This window comes from Cyprinodon tularosa, unplaced genomic scaffold (assembly GCF_016077235.1).
Source record: "Cyprinodon tularosa strain WSP-4 unplaced genomic scaffold, ASM1607723v1 ctg4, whole genome shotgun sequence".
Classification (NCBI taxonomy): Eukaryota; Metazoa; Chordata; class Actinopteri; order Cyprinodontiformes; family Cyprinodontidae; genus Cyprinodon; species Cyprinodon tularosa.
Window position 1 is genome coordinate 607,498 of NW_024039118.1, and position 20,428 is coordinate 627,925.

The window sequence follows — 20,428 nt, forward strand, 5'->3', positions numbered from 1 at the left end:
AGTGTAGTTGTATTCTACGTGGTCATTACTGGACTAGATTGTCATGATTTATTTTCTACTGTTCCTGTGATTGCAATGATAATAACCAGCAGATGAAAATTACAGTTTTTCCTTAGCCACTTCAATTCTCTGACCAAAGTCCTGTAGAGAACCTGCTGGTAGATCCAGAATGCTGGAGAATAGACTTTCACAAAGAGGAAAGGTGAGAAACTCATGCCTGTAAGCTCAGTAGTGGAAAATGTTATAATAAGAGGTGTTTCATGCTGTAGAACATTATCTGTATTAACAGCAGAGATAATGTTGTGGCTTAGTGCATATTTGGACTGAGTATGACTATAGTTAATTATTTCTTTATGAAATACTGAAATGAAATGAAAATACTGTCACATTTTTAAGATAAGTGGCCAATGATGCAATGGAGATTTCCATATATTTAAAGAGTTTAAAAGCAATTCTAGAGATCCGTTGTTTTGAACCTTCAAAAAAACTTTACGTGTAGATTTTTTTTTAACATGTCCACTTAATTTGTGTTTATTTTTCTGACTTCCAGTTATTTTATTTGCAGGATCTCCTGCATGTTTGGAGTAAAAACGTTTTAAACTTTCATTTACTGTCTCTCTGAACATCATTCTGCTCCAAATGATTTTACAGGCTTAAAATCAGATTATTATAATATTTTCTAAATATTACTGCAGGGCAATAGACTGCAGTTTTTCAAAGTGGAAGTATTAAGTTGTATTTTAAATGAAATACTGTCAACTTATTACATAGATATCATGATTTTATCTTTTAATGATGAAAAATTGACATAATGGACAAATATTTCCGCAGGGGTACATTAATTTCAAGATTATAAACAGCAGAATAAAAATTTTAAAACTTATACGGAAATACATCTGATTATCCACATTAAGCAACTTTAGGCTTTATGTTGGAGTGAACGTCAACCCGAAAAAAAAAACGAGGTGCTGTAATGGCTCAATCTGACCACTAGATGGCAGAAGGTTCCCTATGATGATTCAAGATATTTTGTTTGTGACAGGCAGCATTTCAGAAACATTAAAATAATTTTTGCAGTGCTCTCGTTGCCAAGAAAAAGATGTAAAGAATAAAAGTATATATGAAAAGTAAAAATATATAGGGAAAATAAGATGGAAAAGATAAAATACAAAGATATATATATATTTGTTTACTTATATAATATTAGCAGGTAAGGTATTATGAAGTGACATCATAAAATTGTTAAAGATGGTTGTGTGCAGAATAATAAATATGTTTAAATATGAATAAAGGTGGTATTGTATATGTATTGTTATTCAGCAGTTATTGTTAGCCATTAGAAAGTGGCAGCTATTGAAGAAGTAAGTTTTGTGTGTGCTTTGTAGGTTTTTTCCTCCATTATCATTATGCCTTTCATACAAAATTTTTCTCCGGCATGTTTTCAGCTGCTTTTCTGCTGCAAAATGCTAATAAAGGCAAGATTTAGCAGATATCAATTAGCATATTAAAAAAGGTGCATATATATATATATATATATATATATATATATATATATATATATATATATATATATATATATATATATATATATATATATATATATATATTTATTTATTCAAATATTGCTGAACCATAGAAGCTCAGAGTGACTGAGAGTGCAAACCCAATAAAGATTCAAAGGTTTCCTATTGTCATGCATCAATTTACACATTTATAAAGTCATGTCAACATATCCAAAGCTGGTTATGAAATGCTTGACTTTTGTTAATTACTGCACTTCAATAAGTGCAAATAATGTTTTGATTTGATAAAAAGATTGTTTTAAGGCAAATCTAGATTTAGTTAAAATAAGAAACATTAATGGCTGCTGGATTGCTTACCATGTTGTTTTCTTTTATTAAATATCATATTTATATCCCTTGGTGCTTAAATAGGAAAGAACTGGATTTCTTCTCTCGTCCCCTAAAGATTCATCACCTTCTATTTTAAATGTTAGTTTTGAGCATAGCTTTGAAGTATCATGCTTACCAATTATAATTAGAACAATCAGCTATAGGAGCTAATTAGGTCAGTAATGAGGCTGTTAAGATCACATGACTCAATGGTCTTTACTCTGTTCTATGTTTTTTTATATAAACCATCTGGGCAGTCATGTTAAGGTTGCACTGTAGGTGTTGAAAAATAGAGATTATTTCATTCCTGTCTGGAACCACTCATCTTCCAAAGAACATCACTGTCTTCAAATAAGTGTCCTTTGTTAATGTGATGCAGATGACCCGCTTAGTCTTGACCCTAAGTAGCTGGCTGTGTGACGGCTTTGTTTAGATGCTGCTTTCCTTCTCCAACACAGAGCTCTGACCTTTTCTCTCTGCACTGCACCAGAAAAACACTGCTGAGTTTCTGTTTTGGTGTTTCAGGGGAACCAGTCTCTGACCGGCAGTCTCTCTTTTATGTTTGAAAACTTGATTTAAATCTCCTTATTTTATTGTAATGAACTATATGTTGGCAGAAATAACTAAAATATATTAAAAGACCTTATTAATTAAAAGTGTACAAAGGGATAGGTTATCTATTGTTAGGAAAAACTTGTATTTTAAAATTTATTTAAGACAAAATCATGGAAAAACAGAGCAACAATTAAAGTGATTATTCTCCTCTGCCCATAAAGCATCTCAACCTTCTGCTAAAATGGGCATAGGATAAGAGTGGCACACCGTGGGACTTTACACGATATAAACTACATGTTGCAGCATATTTAATGCTTTTAAGTGCAAGAGCAAATCCAGATAACACTAGAAAAGCTGCACAATCTAGACCAGTCAAACATGTTTTACCAATCAACTAGTTTGCTCTTTCATTTCAAAATGTCAAATTTATTTTACAAGAAAACCACAAATTCTGTATTTAAATGCAAGGTACTGCCGATAATTTGCAGTAAAGTTCTCCAAATCGTCCTGCATTGCTGAGGAATAGCACTGTGGGGCCCAACCCACTGAGTTAGCTTGCAGGTATTGGCTGTTCAAACATCTGGCCTGAAAAACAGCTGAATAGAAAAGGCATGTTCTCTCATAAAAGCTAGTGTCACCTTTTAAAATGTACCGCAGATCCCCTCAGGCAGCAACAAGTTCATGTTTTGACTGACGATTGTGTAAGAGCGTTTTACTGTCAGTTCTCACAGCCATCAGCGGTTGAACAAATTACACTAAGGAACTCAGGAATCTGGTAATAAAAGAAAACAAAAACAATCCAGAAACAAAGAAAAACAGCTTGGCTGTTGTTGACCATAATTGAACCTTATACACATGACTGGCAATCGCACCTTCTCTTAAGATTTGTTTTGGCTGTTTTTTTGGTTTTGTCATGAAGTATTCCCACGTTCAAAAGTGACCTTTAACGCCTACATTAAAGCCTCACATTTTTTCCCCCTCAAAATAAATACTTTGTAAGCAAAAAAAAAGAGATTTAACATTTCTGGACCACCAGTTTTATTTATCATGTTTTTTGTTTTTGTTTTTTTTTTTTTACTTTTTTTTTTCTTTCAAAAAAAATATACAAGTAAAACTTTAAGTAATCAAGTTCTCTGAAATTTACACCTGGTAGGTATAAATAAAACATTTATCCTTGCAATTTATGGCTACAAATTACAGAACACAAATCATTTAATAAACAAAGTATAATCCAGTGTGGAACATATATTTAAGATGCAATGTCCACCATGGAGGTAAGATCATGGCAAACAGAAATGAATCCCCCTGCAATCATACAACAGCAAGAAATTATATGAGAGGAGAAACTAAAACCTGTCTTTATTGGATGCTTTAGAGACAAAGTGGAGCCCTACAGCTCTGGTTGACTTCCTAAAAAGCTGAAAAAACAAACAAAGATAACCACTCAAACAGCCATGCATGGGCAGTTCTAGATAGGGGCCAACTGGGGCCATTGCCCCTGTAGATCATGTCTTGGCCCCTGTTATGGCCCCTGTACTGAAGCCATAAAACTTAAAAGAAATTCTAATGATGATATGCGCTGGAACTGACATGGTTACTGATAGGTCTTTTGGATCTATTTCATTTTTTTTCTTTACAAATTCTGTGTTACTAATTATTTTAAAACTAAGGTGATAGCTTCAGTGGTATTGCGATAGGATCCCAGTTTTCCTCTGCTAAATATTTTTTTCAAAACGAATTGCTCTAATTTTAAGGGCTGAATTTATCAGTTTTTCTTGAGTTTTAATTCAGATTTTATAGACAACTGTAATTTTAACTTAAATTAAGTCAAAAATATGTAAAATTCCTAAATTATGAATGTATATTGACCTCATAAGAAATAGAATTTTAATTAAACCTAATTGCATAGAAATTTCACTTCATGCAGAAGTGTATTTGAATCCCTTGCCCTGTTTTTTGTTTCATGCTTTTCTGGCCCCCCATAAAAACACACTGGCCCCCTCTTGGCCACCGGGAACATATTTATACATTTATTGCACCAGTAAAAATCCCAAAACATTTTATATTGGGCCACTTTAGCATCTCTAAGTCTTTACTTTGCCTATTTATCAGTTTTAGACATATTGCACAATTTAAAAGAACAAATTCCTCCTTTTTATGATTAGCATTTTCTTTTGCTCTCGAGGAACTCGAAAAACACTGTGGAAAGTAGTATATGTTGGAGAATATGGGTATCACTCTATCTATCTATCTATCTATCTATCTATCTATCTATCTATCTATCTATCTATCTATCTATCTATCTATCTATCTATCTATCTATCTATCTATCTATCTATCTATCTATCTATCTATCTATCTATCTACTGTATCGTCATCATCATCTATCTAATGTTCTACCTTTACTGTCCACCAGGTGTCAGTATTTGGCAAACATTCACTCATTTTAGACGTGAGATCTGCTGTTTATCCTTAAAACAAAACCTCAGACTGTAGGTAAAAGGTAACTTTATGTTCATGGGATCAAAGTACTATCCGTTTTTAACTAAAAACATCATATCTAGCGGCATAAAGCTGACTCGTTTAATGAGAGTAATCCTGGCTAAAAGGCAGAGTTTGCTTTTTTTTCTATTGCCTGCATTAGAAATGAACGTTTGGGCCTGTTCTATAGGACCTAAGCTGTTGCTCTCTGTCTGTCTGTCTCTGCGTGCTGATGTCACCGTGATGCCAGGCCCACCTGCGGCTGGTCAGACCGCAGCGGGTTCCTGTCTTCTAGGAGGCTGGTGACCGATGAGGAGGAGCGGAGCTACTGAACCAACTTATCCAGCCTTTGTTTTTACCTCCTCATATCCACAGAAACACCTTGCGGGTCCCCCCTCCTCCCTTTCCTCCTCCCCCCTCCGCTCCAAGATGATTTTGAAGGAAGATGCGCCTCTCTCAGGTCCTCATTGACCTTCGGATCTCAGCCGCAGCAGCAGCGGCGCCGCTGCCGCTACCTCCTCCTAAAAACACCCGTTTTTAGCGGACTTCCTCTCAGATTCTTTGATTTTTTTCGCCCCCTCCTCACCAACCAAGGCAGAGGCAGATGCTCGCTGCTCTGTCCTCCCGGCTGCTTGTACTATGGTGGAGTTCCCATCCCTCAGTGCTTACTGGCCTCTCCTCCGCTTCTTGGTGCCTCTGGCTATCACCAATGTTGCCATCGACCTCGGGGAACAGGTAACTCCTCTCCCCCGCGCGCGCTTCCTTGTTTTCGGCTTTCATTTGGATAACAAACCCTCCAACCCCCGGATCCTTAGATATTTCCAGCCGTGCTTATTTTAGCAGACATTTCTGTTTATATATGTCTGCAGTTAGCCTAGCCAGCAGCCTCACAGCTGCCAGTATTTCACAAAAAAAAAAAAACTTGTTTCTTTTTATTTTTCTTCATTTTTATAGATTTCACTGCTTTTGTTAAATGTTGCTGGGTTTTTCCCCAGTTCTCTCAGGATAACCTCCCTCTATCTGTTTATGTATCTTGAGTCATCTGTGGTTTTTTTAAGAACACAGATTAAGGTCTGTGATGATCATATTTCCTGCCTCAGAGTTTATCTGATGGTTTAGAGCAGACTGAGGCTTGGAGATGTCAGGATTATGCTTATGTAATGCTTCTGTGGGGATGGTATAAATAGCACACACAACAGGGAAGAGGGGAAAATGGGGGGCAGCTGTTGGAGCTGCTGCTACAGTTAAAGTTAAAGTGTTTTTAAGGAGCTGAAGGTATAATCTGCCCTTCTTACTGTGCATCCAGATAACCAGTTGTTTGCAGGGCTGTTAGAAGTTGCCTTCTGCTGTGAGATAACCATAACTCACACCAAGACTCTTCAGATGATCCACTCCTTCACGTTTCTGCATAGTTTTAGCCTTAACGATGCATCCTTGATGTGCTTTATTGGGATTTACGGTGCATTGTTTAGAGGAGAGATATAAATGGATTATTCCCCCACAGCATGATGGTGTCACCCCCGTGTTTTATAGTGGGGACGGTGTCTTTAAGCTGTTGGATTCCAGAATAGTTTACAAATAAATGTCTGTTTGTGTTTAGCTCATGTAATACTGTGTAGATGGGAGTCTCTCAGCAAAGACCTTTAACCCCACACTGCTCCCCAGGCGCCGCACGATGGCAGCCCACTGCCCCCCAAGGGGATGGGTTAAATGCAGAGATCAATTAAGTTCAATTATTATTATTATATAACCTGGGTTTGTCTCCACTAGCTTCAGCTTGTGCCCATTCTTTTTTGCAAAATAGGTGAGCATTATTTTATTTTTTTTACTTCTCCTCACAATTTCTGGATTGGAGTTTGTTCCACCACAGGGATTTGCTTTAAATTGAAACCATTCCATTTTAGCTCTGTTTAGGGAAGATGTTTCTTTATTTTCTTTCATCTGTTGTAACCTATAACATGATTTCTCTATGGATTTACTCATGTCTGATCAGCTTCACCATAAAAAGTCCCATAGCATGATGCCACTGCCACCATGATTCACAATGGGTACCATGTGTTCAGCGTTTATGTGTTAATTTACCAAGCAACTTACCATATGCACTGATCTTCTGTTTTGGTCTCATCAAATAAAAAAAAAAATATATATACCGGTATATATTTTTTATACTAGCAAAACTTCTTAAAGCTTTTTTTTTAAGGCTAGATTTGTCAACAAATCCCCCACCTTAGCTGTTGAACTCCTCTAGAGTTACCCAGAGCCTCAGGACCTCCATGTATCGTCATCTTTACATGAGCTGCAACATAAAATGCATATAGAAAACACTGGAAGTAGTTGTTGTAATCTGCCAAGCTGAGAGTTTAGGGTGGGATTACACTCAGAAGGTTCTCTAGAAGAAGCTGCTGTCTGTTTCAGAGATGAACTTATCTGTCCTTATCTCTGTGCTCTCCTCCCTTCCCGCGCTGTAACATCCAGGCTCTCAACAGGGGCATAGCCACCGTCAAGGAGGACACGGTGGAGATGCTGGCCAGCTATGGCTTGGCTTACTCCCTGATGAAGTTCTTCACTGGTCCCATGAGCGACTTCAAGAACGTGGGCTTGGTGTTTGTTAACAGCAGGCGCGACCGGAGGAAGGCTGTGCTCTGCATGCTGATAGCCGGAGTCATCGCTTTCACCCTCCACATCTTGATAGGTGCACATTTATTCTGTTCTGTTGACAGCTTTATTCCTCTGGGAAAATTTGGAATAGGAGATTTTTATTCTGCTAATATATCGTTTCTATCCCATTTTTTTCCCCTTCAGCTTACACAGATTTGGGATATTACATTATCAATAAACTCCACCATGTGGATGAACCTGTTGGGAAAAAGACAAGAAAGGCGTTCTTATACCTCGCTGCATTCCCTTTGCTGGATGCAATGGTGAGTGTTTCAGAAAAACGCAGGATTAAGCCACACATGACCTAGAAAGGTTTTTATCCTCTGTCATGTTAGTCACTTTAATAGAAATGTTCTTTTTTGACATCTGAAAATAACCTTTCTGTCCACCTGTTTTGGCCTCCAGGCATGGATCCATGCAGGCATCCTCCTTAAGCACAAATACAGCGTCATTGTGGGCTCTGCCTCCATCTCTGATGTTGTGGCTCAGGTAATGAGTAGCTTTGGATTTTTTTTTCATTTTATTAAAAAAATCTAATTAAATTTGGGATTTTTACCAGGACTGAAAACATGGAAAAAAAAGATAATTCCTGATCTAATACCCTATCCTGTTAACCTAACGCTCCATCCATCCTTCTGTATTTTAAGCTGCACAATAACAGGAAATCATGAAACGATGCTATTAAAAGCTGTGTTGATGATATCAGCTGCAATAGATCAACGTTTCCTTTACTTATCCTCACTAATCTATCCTGGAGCTCTTATCAGTCAGCTTACTGTAGGACGACTCAATCTGATTGGCTGGATGTTCTTCTCTGATATTTAAAGGTATAGTGGAGGATGTTCTTTTTCCGGGTGGATCCTCAAAATAAGTGGTCCTCCTAATTGTCCATCATTCTGCTGATATGCTTGGAGAGGGTTGGTCTTTTCAAAAATTCAAGAAAGTCCTCCACTATTAAGTGCTTAGCCAGGAATATTACTTCAAAAAATGTGTGTTTTTTTTTTTAATGTTAAATTTGTGCCTCCTGTCTTTTTAATGTCGTCTTGCATCCTGCAGATTGTGTTCGTGGCTATTTTCCTGCACAGTAACTTGGAATGTGTGGAGCCGCTGCTCATTCCGATCCTTTCACTCTACATGGGTGCTATGGTCCGCTTCAGCATCGTCGGTATCGGCTACTACTGCAACATTCATGACATCATCCCAGAGTCCAGCGGGCTCGACGTTGGGGTACCCTCTCTCTCTCTTCCAATGCAGTTTATACCTGATGTGAAGGATCAAAATCAGGTTAAAGATCTTTCTTTTAAATGATATATTTTCCTCTCTGCAGGGTGACTCTACAATCAAAAAGATGCTGAGCTTCTGGTGGCCTCTGGCCCTCATCCTGGCCACGCAGCGCATCAGTCGACCCATCGTCAATCTCTTTGTGTCCCGAGACCTCAAGGGGTCCGAAGATGCCACGAAGGTGCGTCCCATTTACATCTTATAGTCAAACCTGCGCCTCTTTGTGTTTCTGTTCCAACTTTAAGATAGATTTTTATCAGTAAAGCTGCCACTGAGTCCCTTCAAAACTGTAAACATTCGTTTTACGGCTGGGTTTGGATCCAGCCGACCAATTTTCACAGCTTAGAGAAACTCCGTCTGGAGCTTTCTGGCTCATATGAACAGCACAGCTACTAGAGGCAAGACAAAGCTGTTTACCACAACGAGCTGACTGACAACACAGGCTGCCAGCGGTTTGGGTGATTCACAGCATAGATGGGAAACTCAGGGCATGATTACTCTGCTCCAGAACATTCCTGCGTGGCTCTGCTGTTCCTGCCTATTGTTGCCAGCGACAAAACAGTGAGCTTCAAGGCCGCCGTCCAGAGATAAATCCCTGAAAACTTGTGGGGAAAGTGAGAGGCACACATGCTGCTCAGGCTGGCTGTTGTTAGGCTCCCGGGATGGATTTAGCCGGGCGGTATTTTTAGATTTAAAGCGGCGGCGCGCGAATGACTTCTACCTTTCCTGTGTTTGTCATTGCAGGCCGTGGCCGTGCTCACAGCCACATACCCTGTAGGTCACATGCCCTACGGCTGGTTAACCGAGCTTAGAGCAGTTTACCCTGCCTTTGACAAGGTAAACCAGTCTCTACAATGTTTACACTGGGTTATGTATACATTAAGGGAAGATAAGAGCCTATGTGACGATGTGCCCTCTTTCCTGCAGAACAATCCAAGCAACAAGATGAACGCCGGCAGCCCGGTGAACAAGACGCACATTAAAAAGTTTACCTTCTGCTGTTTGGCCCTGTCGCTCACGGTAAGAGGTTTCTTTCAATAGGGAAAAGTTTTCACACCCTTTAAAACTTTACACCCCCTTTATTCCATATTGCAAAAAAAATTTAAAATAAATAAATAAATGTATATATTACAAATGAAAACAAAAATTTGTGCCCCAGCATGATGCTGCCACCACCGTGTTTTAGTTCGGTACATTGAATCTCATTTTACCACAGCACTTTCTCCCACATCTCGGATCTCCTTTAGATCTCTGCAGCTCTTCCAGCGTTACCTCAGGCCTCTTGGCTGCTTCTCTGCTTAAGGCTTTCAGGATAATGCAATTAACAGAGCATTCTGAGATATTCAAAGTTTGAGATGTGGTTTTATAACATGCAGCTGCTCTTTCAGTTTCCTCTGACCTGTCTGCTGTGTTTCCTTTGTTCTCTAATGTTCTCCGCCAAACTAAAGTTATTAATATTACCTTAACTTCATTTTTATTTTTAAATTTTTTTTTTTATTACAGTGCAGCGCTGCAGTTGTTTCACGGAGTCTCATATGCATTGTATTCATTAAAACTAATGAAATAATTAATCAGATCAATTGATTATTGACGTAATAGTCAACTAATTTAGTTATTGATTAATTGTTTACTGTAGTATAGAGACTGTAAAATATTCTTTTAGCTGTCAGACCAACCCCCATAGGGCTCTAATTGTATCAAAATTGTAAAAAAAAAATATATATATATATAAACATTTTGCATTTAAGATAAAAAGAAAATGTTTTCGTCTGTCAATGTGCTTTATCCAGAACTCCTCAAGTGGAAAAGTTTTAGTTCACCTGCATTCATTTAGTAGAAAGCCTCTCTAAGGAAACTTTGACTGTCTTATGATTAATCAATTAATAAAAAAAAAAAAAAGTCAACAGATTAATTGATGTGCAAAATAATCGTTAGTTGCAGCCCTAATTGAAACTTTGTATTATTTAGATTCTTTGGTCATTTAGATGGAGCTTTACTGCTATTTTCTGCCTCTCAGTTGTTCAGCAGAGCTACTGACCAGTCAGGAAGTGGGTTTGGGACATTCGGGATAATGGGAATGAAGGAGAGTACTGATGAAAAACTGCATTATACAATTTCAGTATCGACACAAACCGCATCCTGCTGTCCTAATGGGGAAAGAAAATCTGATGCATTTGATGAAAAATGTGTCAAAAACAACCCAAGCTACTTGGAGAGCAGGATATTCATCAGGTTTAAATCCCCCTAGTAAATACTCCCAAAGCTTTAAAATACATTAGCAGTTGGACCCGTTTTTTAAAGGTTAATCTAAACGACTAAAGGTGCTTCTGCTGTTGTCTTTGAGCATGTTGGTGATTTCTGATTAAAACACGATCCACAATGTTACTAAAAGCTTATTCAGATGTTAGTCAGTATGTTAAAAACATTTCTACACCCTGCCCTGCAGGCTCAAATGTCGACCGGTTTAAAAAAATCGAAAGCATCTCAGAATGTGAAGGCGACACATACTGTAAACAGAAAAGCATGTTTTGGCAGCTTTTAGGAGTTCTTTAACTTTTAACCTCTTTACATGTTTAAAGTTGCAGACTTGGGACTTGTACATGTAGCCTGACAGGGGTAAGAGTTTTTCTTTTCAAGCTCTCCATCAAGTAGAGCAATGCGTCTTCATGTGGTCTTAAAAATACCATCAGACTCCCTTTAACTGGATGGCCACAGTGGGCCTCAGGGATTGTTGTTGAGTCTCACAGTGATTTTATTGGATGTAAGCAAAGGAACAACTTTCTAACTGGTGGAGTCGTTTCCTCATACTCTAGCCCTGATGTTTGTCAGGTTTACAGTTGTTTTGGTGTGCGAGTCGACTGGCAGCATATATTCTTACGACTCATATAACCAGTTAGGTGCTATGCAGAAACATGTTGGAAATTCTTCTTTCTAGTCTCCTTTTGATGTGCTTGGTGGAAAACAAACTCAGGGACTAGATTATTAATATTTTTTCACCTTCCTGCAGTGCATTTATATTCATAGATGGAGAACTTGAGTGAAACAGACAATTTGCAAAATGTTCTTTTTAATTGTCTTTTCTGTGTTCTTGGATTGCAGACCTGCAGATTTAAACTTTAATCCCACCTAAAAAAGTCTCTGTTCAGTTTTTGCAGCCATGATAACCATTGCACCTCAGGGCCTCTTCTTGTCCCTTTAATAGCATGCAAATGAACAACAGGAAATCGTTGGCAGTGGTTTAAACTTTTAAAAGGAGGAGGAGGAGAGTGGCACGCCAGATGTGGAACCTTAAAGCTGTAAACAACGACATGAGGGCATGTGCACATACTGCCTAGATCAACATGATCCCCTCATGTCTAAACTTGCAGTGACAGTAGATTCATGTGAGGTATTCCAGGAAAAAAATAAGTACTGCAGAGAAGGAGTGTATCCGACAGGGGAGGAGAACAGCATGGAAGGTGTAACTCATGAGAACTGCCTGTTTAGGATGTCTCAGCTTGTTCAGGAGATGCCGCAGTTGACTCAGTCTGGTGTGACTGTATCAGGGTAAAATAATCATAGCTGGTGAGGTGAGGCTAAGCTACGTCATTAGCAGGTAATCTCTTGCCATGTTTTGGTTCAGGAGATCAAAAACAATGTCAGACCATCTTTAAATATTTCCACAAGCCTCAACTCTTCAACTCACATGGAGCTCTAACTGGCAGCCGGGCAACAGAAAATGTTTTTTCAGACAGCCTTGGGGAGACATTTTTGGACGGACTTTAAGCATTCTCTCCTCCAGAGTTTCCACTGTCGACTCATGTCCTTTCAGTGTCTCATATTTTCAGTGCCGTGAAGAAGACGCACAGTTTACAGGGTCCTCTCTCCTGCATGGGCCTCTGGTGTAACACACCTGATTGAAATTGTAGTATTGCTTCCTAAGCTGCCATCAAGCACTGCAGAAGTCTTTTAATCAACAATTCATTAAAGTCTGGTGTGTGGCTGCAGGAAAACACCTAAAACATGCTGGATGGAGGAAACACTGGGTTATTTAGCAGCCATTTTTTTCCCCACAGAATATTAACCTGAAAATACATTCAGTAAAATATGCACATTGATTGTACCCATTTATTCTACACAGTTAGGGTTTTTAGGGCTGATAAAAGTAATGTTCACTCTTTTGATCAGTCTAACTAATCCCCAATAAGTGCCGGGGACAATTCTTTCAATGGATTCTGCTTTTTCTTCCTCTAATTACGTGATAAAAATGTCACATCGAGAACACATTTTTCACAGACCTCAGTTAAAAAAACAAACAAAATATTCATTAACAAATTAAACATTAAAAATGAAAGCCAATGGAAGGAGAGCCAATATAAAGCACGGCTGCTGAATGCACTAATGAAACATGCATGCATGTATTGGCCAATTCTGATACAAGAAAAAAAAAACTCACATTCTCAACCAAAAATATCGGCCAACCAATGTATCGATCAACCTCTCCTACACTTTCCAGCTTTGATTATTTCACGTTATAGCTAATTATAATAAATTTCAATGTTCTGCATATTTAAATATTACATAACACCGACTCCTGTGTTAATCTTTGTGGTACCTAAGGAGTTTTATCAAGAGGAAGCTGGGAGACACCAGAGCCAATAATACAGACGACCTGATGGCTGTTAATTAAATAACAGCCTCCATGCCATGCTGCATTTATGAAGCAATTCATGCAAAAGGATCCCCGACCAATACAGTGCAGTTCCTGCTAATACTTTTTAACATGTTGATATTTCTGTATTAAAAATCCTTTTATTGATCCTATGTTGTTATCTGAGAAACTGAAATAGATGGTTTCATAGCTGAAAGCCATAATTATAGAAATAATCAAAGGAGATATTGAACTGTTGCCTAATAAATATGCATAACACAAACTGCTGAAATAAATTAGCCTTTTGATTATTGAATGTATTGCACCTGTGTAAACACTATTTCATTCTTGCATTGTTGTAGCTCTTTTTATGCAAAGAGCTGCTTTTCTCACCACTGTATCATAAGTAAAGAAACGGAGGCAACGTTTGGTTTCTATGCTGCTCTGCTCTTGATTGAAACGCCCTGAAAACCTTTTGGCTCCTTTAAATCAGTATTAAGAGCATCACACTTGGGCTTTTGATCTTCAGAGTTGGCTCATAAACGGGTGAGGGATTAAGAATGAAATCTAATATTAGAATTTCTTTTTTTTTTGTCAATGTAATGCTTCTTAGAGTGTAGATATTCTGTTGTTTTTGGTTTATGCATTTTGTCTAAGAATTGGATTGCCTGCTGTATGAATATTCATCTGACCAACCTGCAGAAATCATCTGCTCACCAGTGGTAATGTGATGCTCACTGCAGCAGTTGTTGAGACACCATGTCCTGCCTCTGAAGCTGGGCTGCCATTCTTCTGCGTAAAACGATCTCTTTCATGAACAGCGACTGTTTGCGGTTCCATCTGAGGGTTTCTGACACAGAAATGTTTTATTCATGTCAGATCAGATAGCTTTCACATCTGTCGCCCTGATCGCTTTGCTTTGAGGGTCGATGCTAATGCGACACGTGCTCGAACAGCCCTCTCTGGAAACCAAAATGTTGGTTTCCGGCTCACTTGCTTTGTGAGCGCTTCAAAGGCCCACATTCATCTTCAGTGTTGTCTAATAAAGTGTGCTGAACAACAGATAATTCGTGTTTGTTCTGACGTCTAGCTTTGTTTCGTGCTGTTCTGGAGCCCACATGTGTCTGAGAAGATCCTGGTGGACATCATCGGAGTGGAGTACACCTTCGCTGCGCTCTGCGTGGTGCCGCTGCGGATCTTCTCCTTCTTCCCGTTGCCTGGTGAGAGCTATTGAATTTCTTTCCTCATCATTAACTGTTGGAGGTTTATTTCAGTTTGCTAATGTCTCCCTTGTCTCGTTTGCAGTGACTGTCCGGGCTCATCTGACTGGATGGCTTATGACCCTGAAAAAGACCTTCGTCCTGGCGCCAAGTTCGGTTCTCCGTATCGTTGTCCTGATCATCAGCCTGGTTGTGCTGCCTTATATGGGGTAGGTAACCGGCACACGGTGTGCAGGAGGCCACTCAGGGTCAGCTCTAGATGCCAAAGATGAGGAACTTTTACTCTGATACACAGAAATAAGATAAGGCATCGGATTAAAGTAATTCTCTGTTCTGCAGGGTCCACGGGGCCACGCTTGGCGTCGGGTCCCTGTTAGCCGGTTTCATCGGGGAGTCAGCGATGGTTGCCATAGCAGCCTGCTATGTTTACAGACAGCAGGTGAGAACATGAGAACTTGCTCTACATTTTGTTATCATCTACCATCCCTACTCTGAGTGTGCCGTTTTAATTAGCATATTTTAAAATAAAGGCACACATGAGCAAAACTGTTTTCACTACGAGGAAATGTATGACTGGAAAGCTTGTTGTTTATTTTTATCACTGTTGATCATATTCAAATGATGGAAAGAATGGTCAAGTGTCCATAACAAAAAAAAGGAAAAACATTCTGCTGCTGAATATATGAGGTCAGATTAGCTAGATAAAGTAGTTTAAGGAAGGATAGTTTAAAGGTCCTGCAAAATAAAAATAGAAATGAAAGAGATTTTTGGCCTCTGTTACCATTTTTATTTTCTTGTATTGGTACCGATATGTGCGTATAGCAGCTAACAGGCATTGCCACTCCCTCCTTTTGCTATTCATCATCAATGTTTTCTGTGATTTGTTATGAAATGTTTTTTCTATTATCATTATTTAAATTGATTTGACTTACATTTGTCATTTTTACCATCTAACTGGTGGAATGAGAACCAATATAAACTCCAAGAATTTATCCTGAAATATCGGCAGTACATATCGGTTTAATGGCGAAATAATTGGTAACGACTTCGGCTTGAAAAACCTGCATCGGTTCATCTCTAATTAACAATCCCAGATAGCAGTTAGATATACAATTAAATAATGAAGTTCTTACATTTTTTTTTTAAGTAATGGAATAGTACATTTAAGAGTTGAGTTTCTTTTTTTCAGTGTTTTTTTGCCTCTGGTGTTGAATATTGTTCAACTGGAAGGATTTTTGCTTTTTATACATTTGTTATGTATAACCATAGCAGGTGTCAACCTTGCTAAAGCTACAATAATAGAAATACTTCACCAAGTACCAGTTGAGTTGAAAAGGAGGCAGTAATGATGCAGAGAAGGAAAAAGGAGAAGAGAGAGGAACAGGAAATTCAAGCCACCTTTTCCATCAATCATAGATGTGAGATGATCTAGGAGATCTCCAAGCTCTAGCAAGGGTCCAGCCAGAATGTTGGGATTGCAGTATTAAATGTTTTACTGAAACATGGTTGAAGGAGCAGCCCCGACTCCAGCGTGTCTCTGCCAGGCTATCGGATCATACGAGCAGACAGAGATCTGAGGAAGGCTGGAAACCTCAAGGCAGGGGGGTTGTCAGTGCTTAGCCTAGAATGATTTATAATTTTTGCATCGCAGGTTTTAAACTGTAAACTGTAAGGCCAAATTTTTCTTCCATTGCATTCTACCATTTTTGCAAACTGCTTCTCTTAAGCTCTCCTGAAAGTAAGACTGAAAACTCTTTGGGGCCATAATATATATGGGAGCTGTTGAGATTTATCCCGAACACTATTGCTGTACAAGTAATGGATGGAACATCAGCCCTGATGATCCTGCAGACGAATCCAATTGTATTGCGGTTTAAACCCATCCTGTATGCAGTTTGCACAAACCAGACAGAATAATACCGTAGAAGATTACAGCAGCTCTTCTGAAAGGCTTTACTTCCTGTGTTGCAATAGGACATGGTCCTTCTTTTAAATGATGTCTATGTGTGAATGCTACCCAGGACCTATAAGTATTCCCCCGGGGACACAGTGCTGTCGAGGATGATGAGGGTAGGCAGTGTTTAGGGTGTTCTCCTGAGGTCCACCAACCTCTCCACCTTTCTGAGCAGGTTAAGCTAAAGTTGGTTCTGACGACACCATTGGACCAGCCAATACACTTTCTGTATGTATGCTGACTAATCATTATCGCAGTGGCCTATATTAGCCCAACAGTGGTGCTTATGGTTCATGTGATGAAGAAGCCTCACTTATTCCAGGTTATAGTGATCTGTTTATTGGTGGAGGTCTTCTCTGCGAGTTTCTGGTGGAGAATATTCAGGTTTATGGTGTTTAAAGCCAAACTAAAGTCCACAAACAGAACCTGTTCTATGCCATTGGGTGTTTATGGTGGTGCAGGATTAAATGTGGTCTGAAGTTGACTGCAGCATCTGCTGACCTGTTTACCCAGTAATAAACTGGAGGGGGTCCAGGTGGGGGCCTGTAATCTGCTTCAGATGTTTCAACGCAAGTTGTTCAAAGGATTCTATGGCAAAATGTCTGCATTTAGCCCTTTGATGGTGTATTTATCAGGGATCGGGATAATACGGGAGGACTTAAGGTAGGAGGGAACCCCAAACAGCACCAGACATGAGGGGAGACATTGTCAGGTCCTGGAGATTTCCTGGTCTACTTATACTGAAACTGCGCATTATCCTCCTCAGAGATCCAAGGAATTAGGGTGTATTGGTCCATGCAGAGCTTATTTGGCAGAGTGGGATGTGAAAGAGTTTATTAGAGGAATGAAGGGCTGCTTTCTGGGGTCTAGCTGTTGAGATGTCTACTAGATAAAGGCTGGGCTTGCTCTCCCTTTTTAGTGATATTTTCTTAATTTTGATATCAAGCAGCCGTGGTTTAGCTTCAAGCTGTAGCTTAGTGGTGTTCTGTCAGATAGGCATACCCTGTCAGACCAGCATACACATAATCAATACCCATTTATCTCTTTAGTTTATCCCCGCTTATACCTTTAGACTTTTAAATAGACTTTAAACTACCTCAACGGGCGTTAGTCATCTAGAAAAAAAATACTTTATTACTTTTTGGTGGTATATTGAAGTGTGTGGTGATCTGACCTTAAAATGTTTTTTGTGCGACTAAAGGGATAAAGGGACCCCCTTGAGGTAGTTTAAAGCCAATTTTGTTGTACAAAACTAAAGGGATAAACGCAAATCTAACATCTTGCCATGCGTATTGACTGTGGGTATGCTCATCTGACAGAACAGCGGCCCTTTTTCTCCTTGGCCAGATTGTTCCTGGCTTGCCTATACAGCCAGGAACCATGCAGCCTCAAATGTAAATGCTTTTTTGTTGTTGTTTGTATGAAGGGTCTTAGGCTACACAGACACATCCTCACTATTTATGTTAGAAGTCCCAGTTATAACAAGTTCATTTAATTCATTGGATGGAGCTTCAAAAAACACTCCAACCTGTGCAATCAAAGCAGGCCTCTAGCCTCTGCTTTGACTCATGTGTCCTCCTCCCATCAGTCCTGACTACAGGCTTAGAAGTGTTTAACTTCTGCCTATATTTTGGAATGAGATGCGGAAGATGGTGATAAGAAAGTACCAGATGTGTCCCGTTGAAGAGCATCTTGTAAAGCTGTCAAACTGATCCAGTTTGTCTGTAGCACAACGACCTTTAAATCAAAGCAGATGTCAACTCTAACTTTTTCAGTGAAAGCTACAGGCTGCAGTCTGCCCAACAGCAGGAAGCCTGGCATCTGTGCGTCATCTGTGGTGTGCTTCCTTAGCCAGGTTTTGGTGAAACAGGGTGGTAGACATACAGAGGTTTTGTTTTCATAGTTTAAAAGCAACTCATCCATTTTCTTTTTTGTTTTGTGTATGTGTGTAGATAGAGGCAGACGTTAGCCAGACTGGGGAAGTGCAGAGTCACTGTTGCTTTACAAGCAGCTTTGCCCATTAGACTCATCTGTGTCTACAGTAAATCCCACAGAGAGCTGCTGCGCTGCCAGTAAACATATTAGGAAAATTGATGTTGGTGAAAAATGTTCAAAGAAAATTCACAGATAGATGGTCTGATGTGTGTGCGCTTTTCTTTTATGAAGCAATAAACTCCCAAAAAAACACCAATATTTGAAAATGAAGAAAGTGATCCTACCTAAATTTGGCGGACTAATCAGAAGACGTTCTCTCTTAAGAGAGGTCAGTCATTGATGGGCTCCTTTATTGTGGCTAAATCATTGTGGTGATTAAAAAACACAAAAGTAATTCTCAGGTATAGCTGCAGACCTCAACGGATGTTTTCTGTGGGAAGAAAAATCTGTATCAACTGTGACTTTCTGTTATGTCAGTTATCGCTTCATCCTAAAGCTAGAAAAGGACAAATTCAATTCTTCTGTTTTGGCATGAATAGACCAGCTTCAGGTAGAGAAATAATTGTGGCTAATAAATATTGGTTTTATATAGAGATTTGTTTTTTCCTTTTGGTTTTACCTCATAGTTGGCATCAAATGTCCTCCTGTGTATAAAATTATGATTTAGCCTTTAATTTTTATAGCACATAAAACCAAATAGAACCAGGTTGTATTCAGGGATTAATACGATATGTCATATTTTTTTGTTTTATTGTAAACGGTCGGTTCTAGCTGCAGGGTTTTTTTTTTTATTAAGGGTGTGTCATCAAGCTAATTTCCAAAACAAGCTATCCTTCTTTTACAAAATGTTCACTGACACACAAACTTCACCTCAAGTGTTCAGCAGTATTTTACAAGGTCGGAGAAAATGTGATTGCAGCAATTTCTTCATTTCTCAAAGATTTACAGTGAAACTAAGGGTTCAGCACGTTCTGATTTATTGTATCCTTGTGCCATATTTATTTAGCTGCTGTATTTTAAAGCTTATCTGCTGTGCAGCTGCTTTCTTTTCTTGTCACTATTTCTTTGACCTCTTAGAAAATATTTCTCATTGCTTTTTTTTTTCTGTTCTCAGAGGAATAGCGAGATGTCCAACGAGCTAGTGGTGGAGGCTGACGACTCCGCTCCCATGAGCCAAGTGAGCTCCCCTAACCAGATGGACGCCATCGAAGAACTTCAGGAGGAAGAGGACGCGGAGCAGGAGTGAGCTCCTGCAGCACAGGAAGAGGACCTTGAACTTTGAAGACGGACAGCTCGGCATTGAGCTGTAGACTAGAAAAGGGTCTGGTTGCAGACTTCCATGTCTGGACCTGCACACTTTAAAAAAAACGCACACTGTAAAGAAAGCCATGCAGCTCCAGTCCATTGCTGTAAATACTGTCTTTAGTTAGCCTATCCTGTTAGCTGGGTGTGTACTCTTCCTCACATTTTTACCGGTAAACAAGGGAAACCGACACAGGAGACCTCCTCCTCTTTAGCAGCGGGAACAACGAGCCGAATGGTTGTGGAGTTGCCAAAAAAAACTGAGTTAAATATTTCATGTAACTTTATAAAAGCAGAGACCTTGCTCGGATTCAAACTCGGACACAATGTGGAACTTGTTGGGTTGTGCAATCGTATTTTACATACAACGGTGTACAGATTTTTGCTTTAATGCATTGTGTATATTTCATTGCTGCGAGGGGTCAGGAATCCCTTATCAAACCACTGTGTGTTAAACAATACGGTTCTGATGTTCCTCTTCAAGTGCAGTCTGGTAGTTGGACCCACTTTTTTTCTTTAT

General features: G+C 39.2%; 1 protein-coding gene across 1 annotated transcript; it reads left to right on the plus strand.

Annotated features, from left to right (window-relative positions):
• The first annotated feature begins 5,177 nt into the window (after positions 1–5,177).
• ankha (ANKH inorganic pyrophosphate transport regulator a) lies at positions 5,178–19,974 on the plus strand. The gene is made up of 12 exons (XM_038297871.1): positions 5,178–5,663; positions 7,404–7,620; positions 7,731–7,849; positions 7,992–8,075; positions 8,643–8,813; positions 8,914–9,048; positions 9,612–9,704; positions 9,795–9,887; positions 14,588–14,717; positions 14,803–14,926; positions 15,057–15,156; positions 19,721–19,974. Exons 1-12 carry the CDS (start codon positions 5,568–5,570, stop codon positions 19,850–19,852), a joined length of 1,494 nt encoding a protein of 497 aa, XP_038153799.1. The 5' UTR covers positions 5,178–5,567; the 3' UTR covers positions 19,853–19,974.
• The last annotated feature ends 454 nt before the right edge of the window (positions 19,975–20,428 follow it).

Coding starts and splice junctions, on each gene's coding strand:
- ankha (XM_038297871.1), top strand. CDS start 5,568: ATGGTGGAGTTCCCATCCCTCAGTGCTTACTGGCCTCTCCTCCGCTTC. Junction 7,621..7,730: donor CACCCTCCACATCTTGATAG/GTGCACATTTAT, acceptor TTTCCCCTTCAG/CTTACACAGATTTGGGATAT. Junction 9,888..14,587: donor GTTTGGCCCTGTCGCTCACG/GTAAGAGGTTTC, acceptor TCTGACGTCTAG/CTTTGTTTCGTGCTGTTCTG.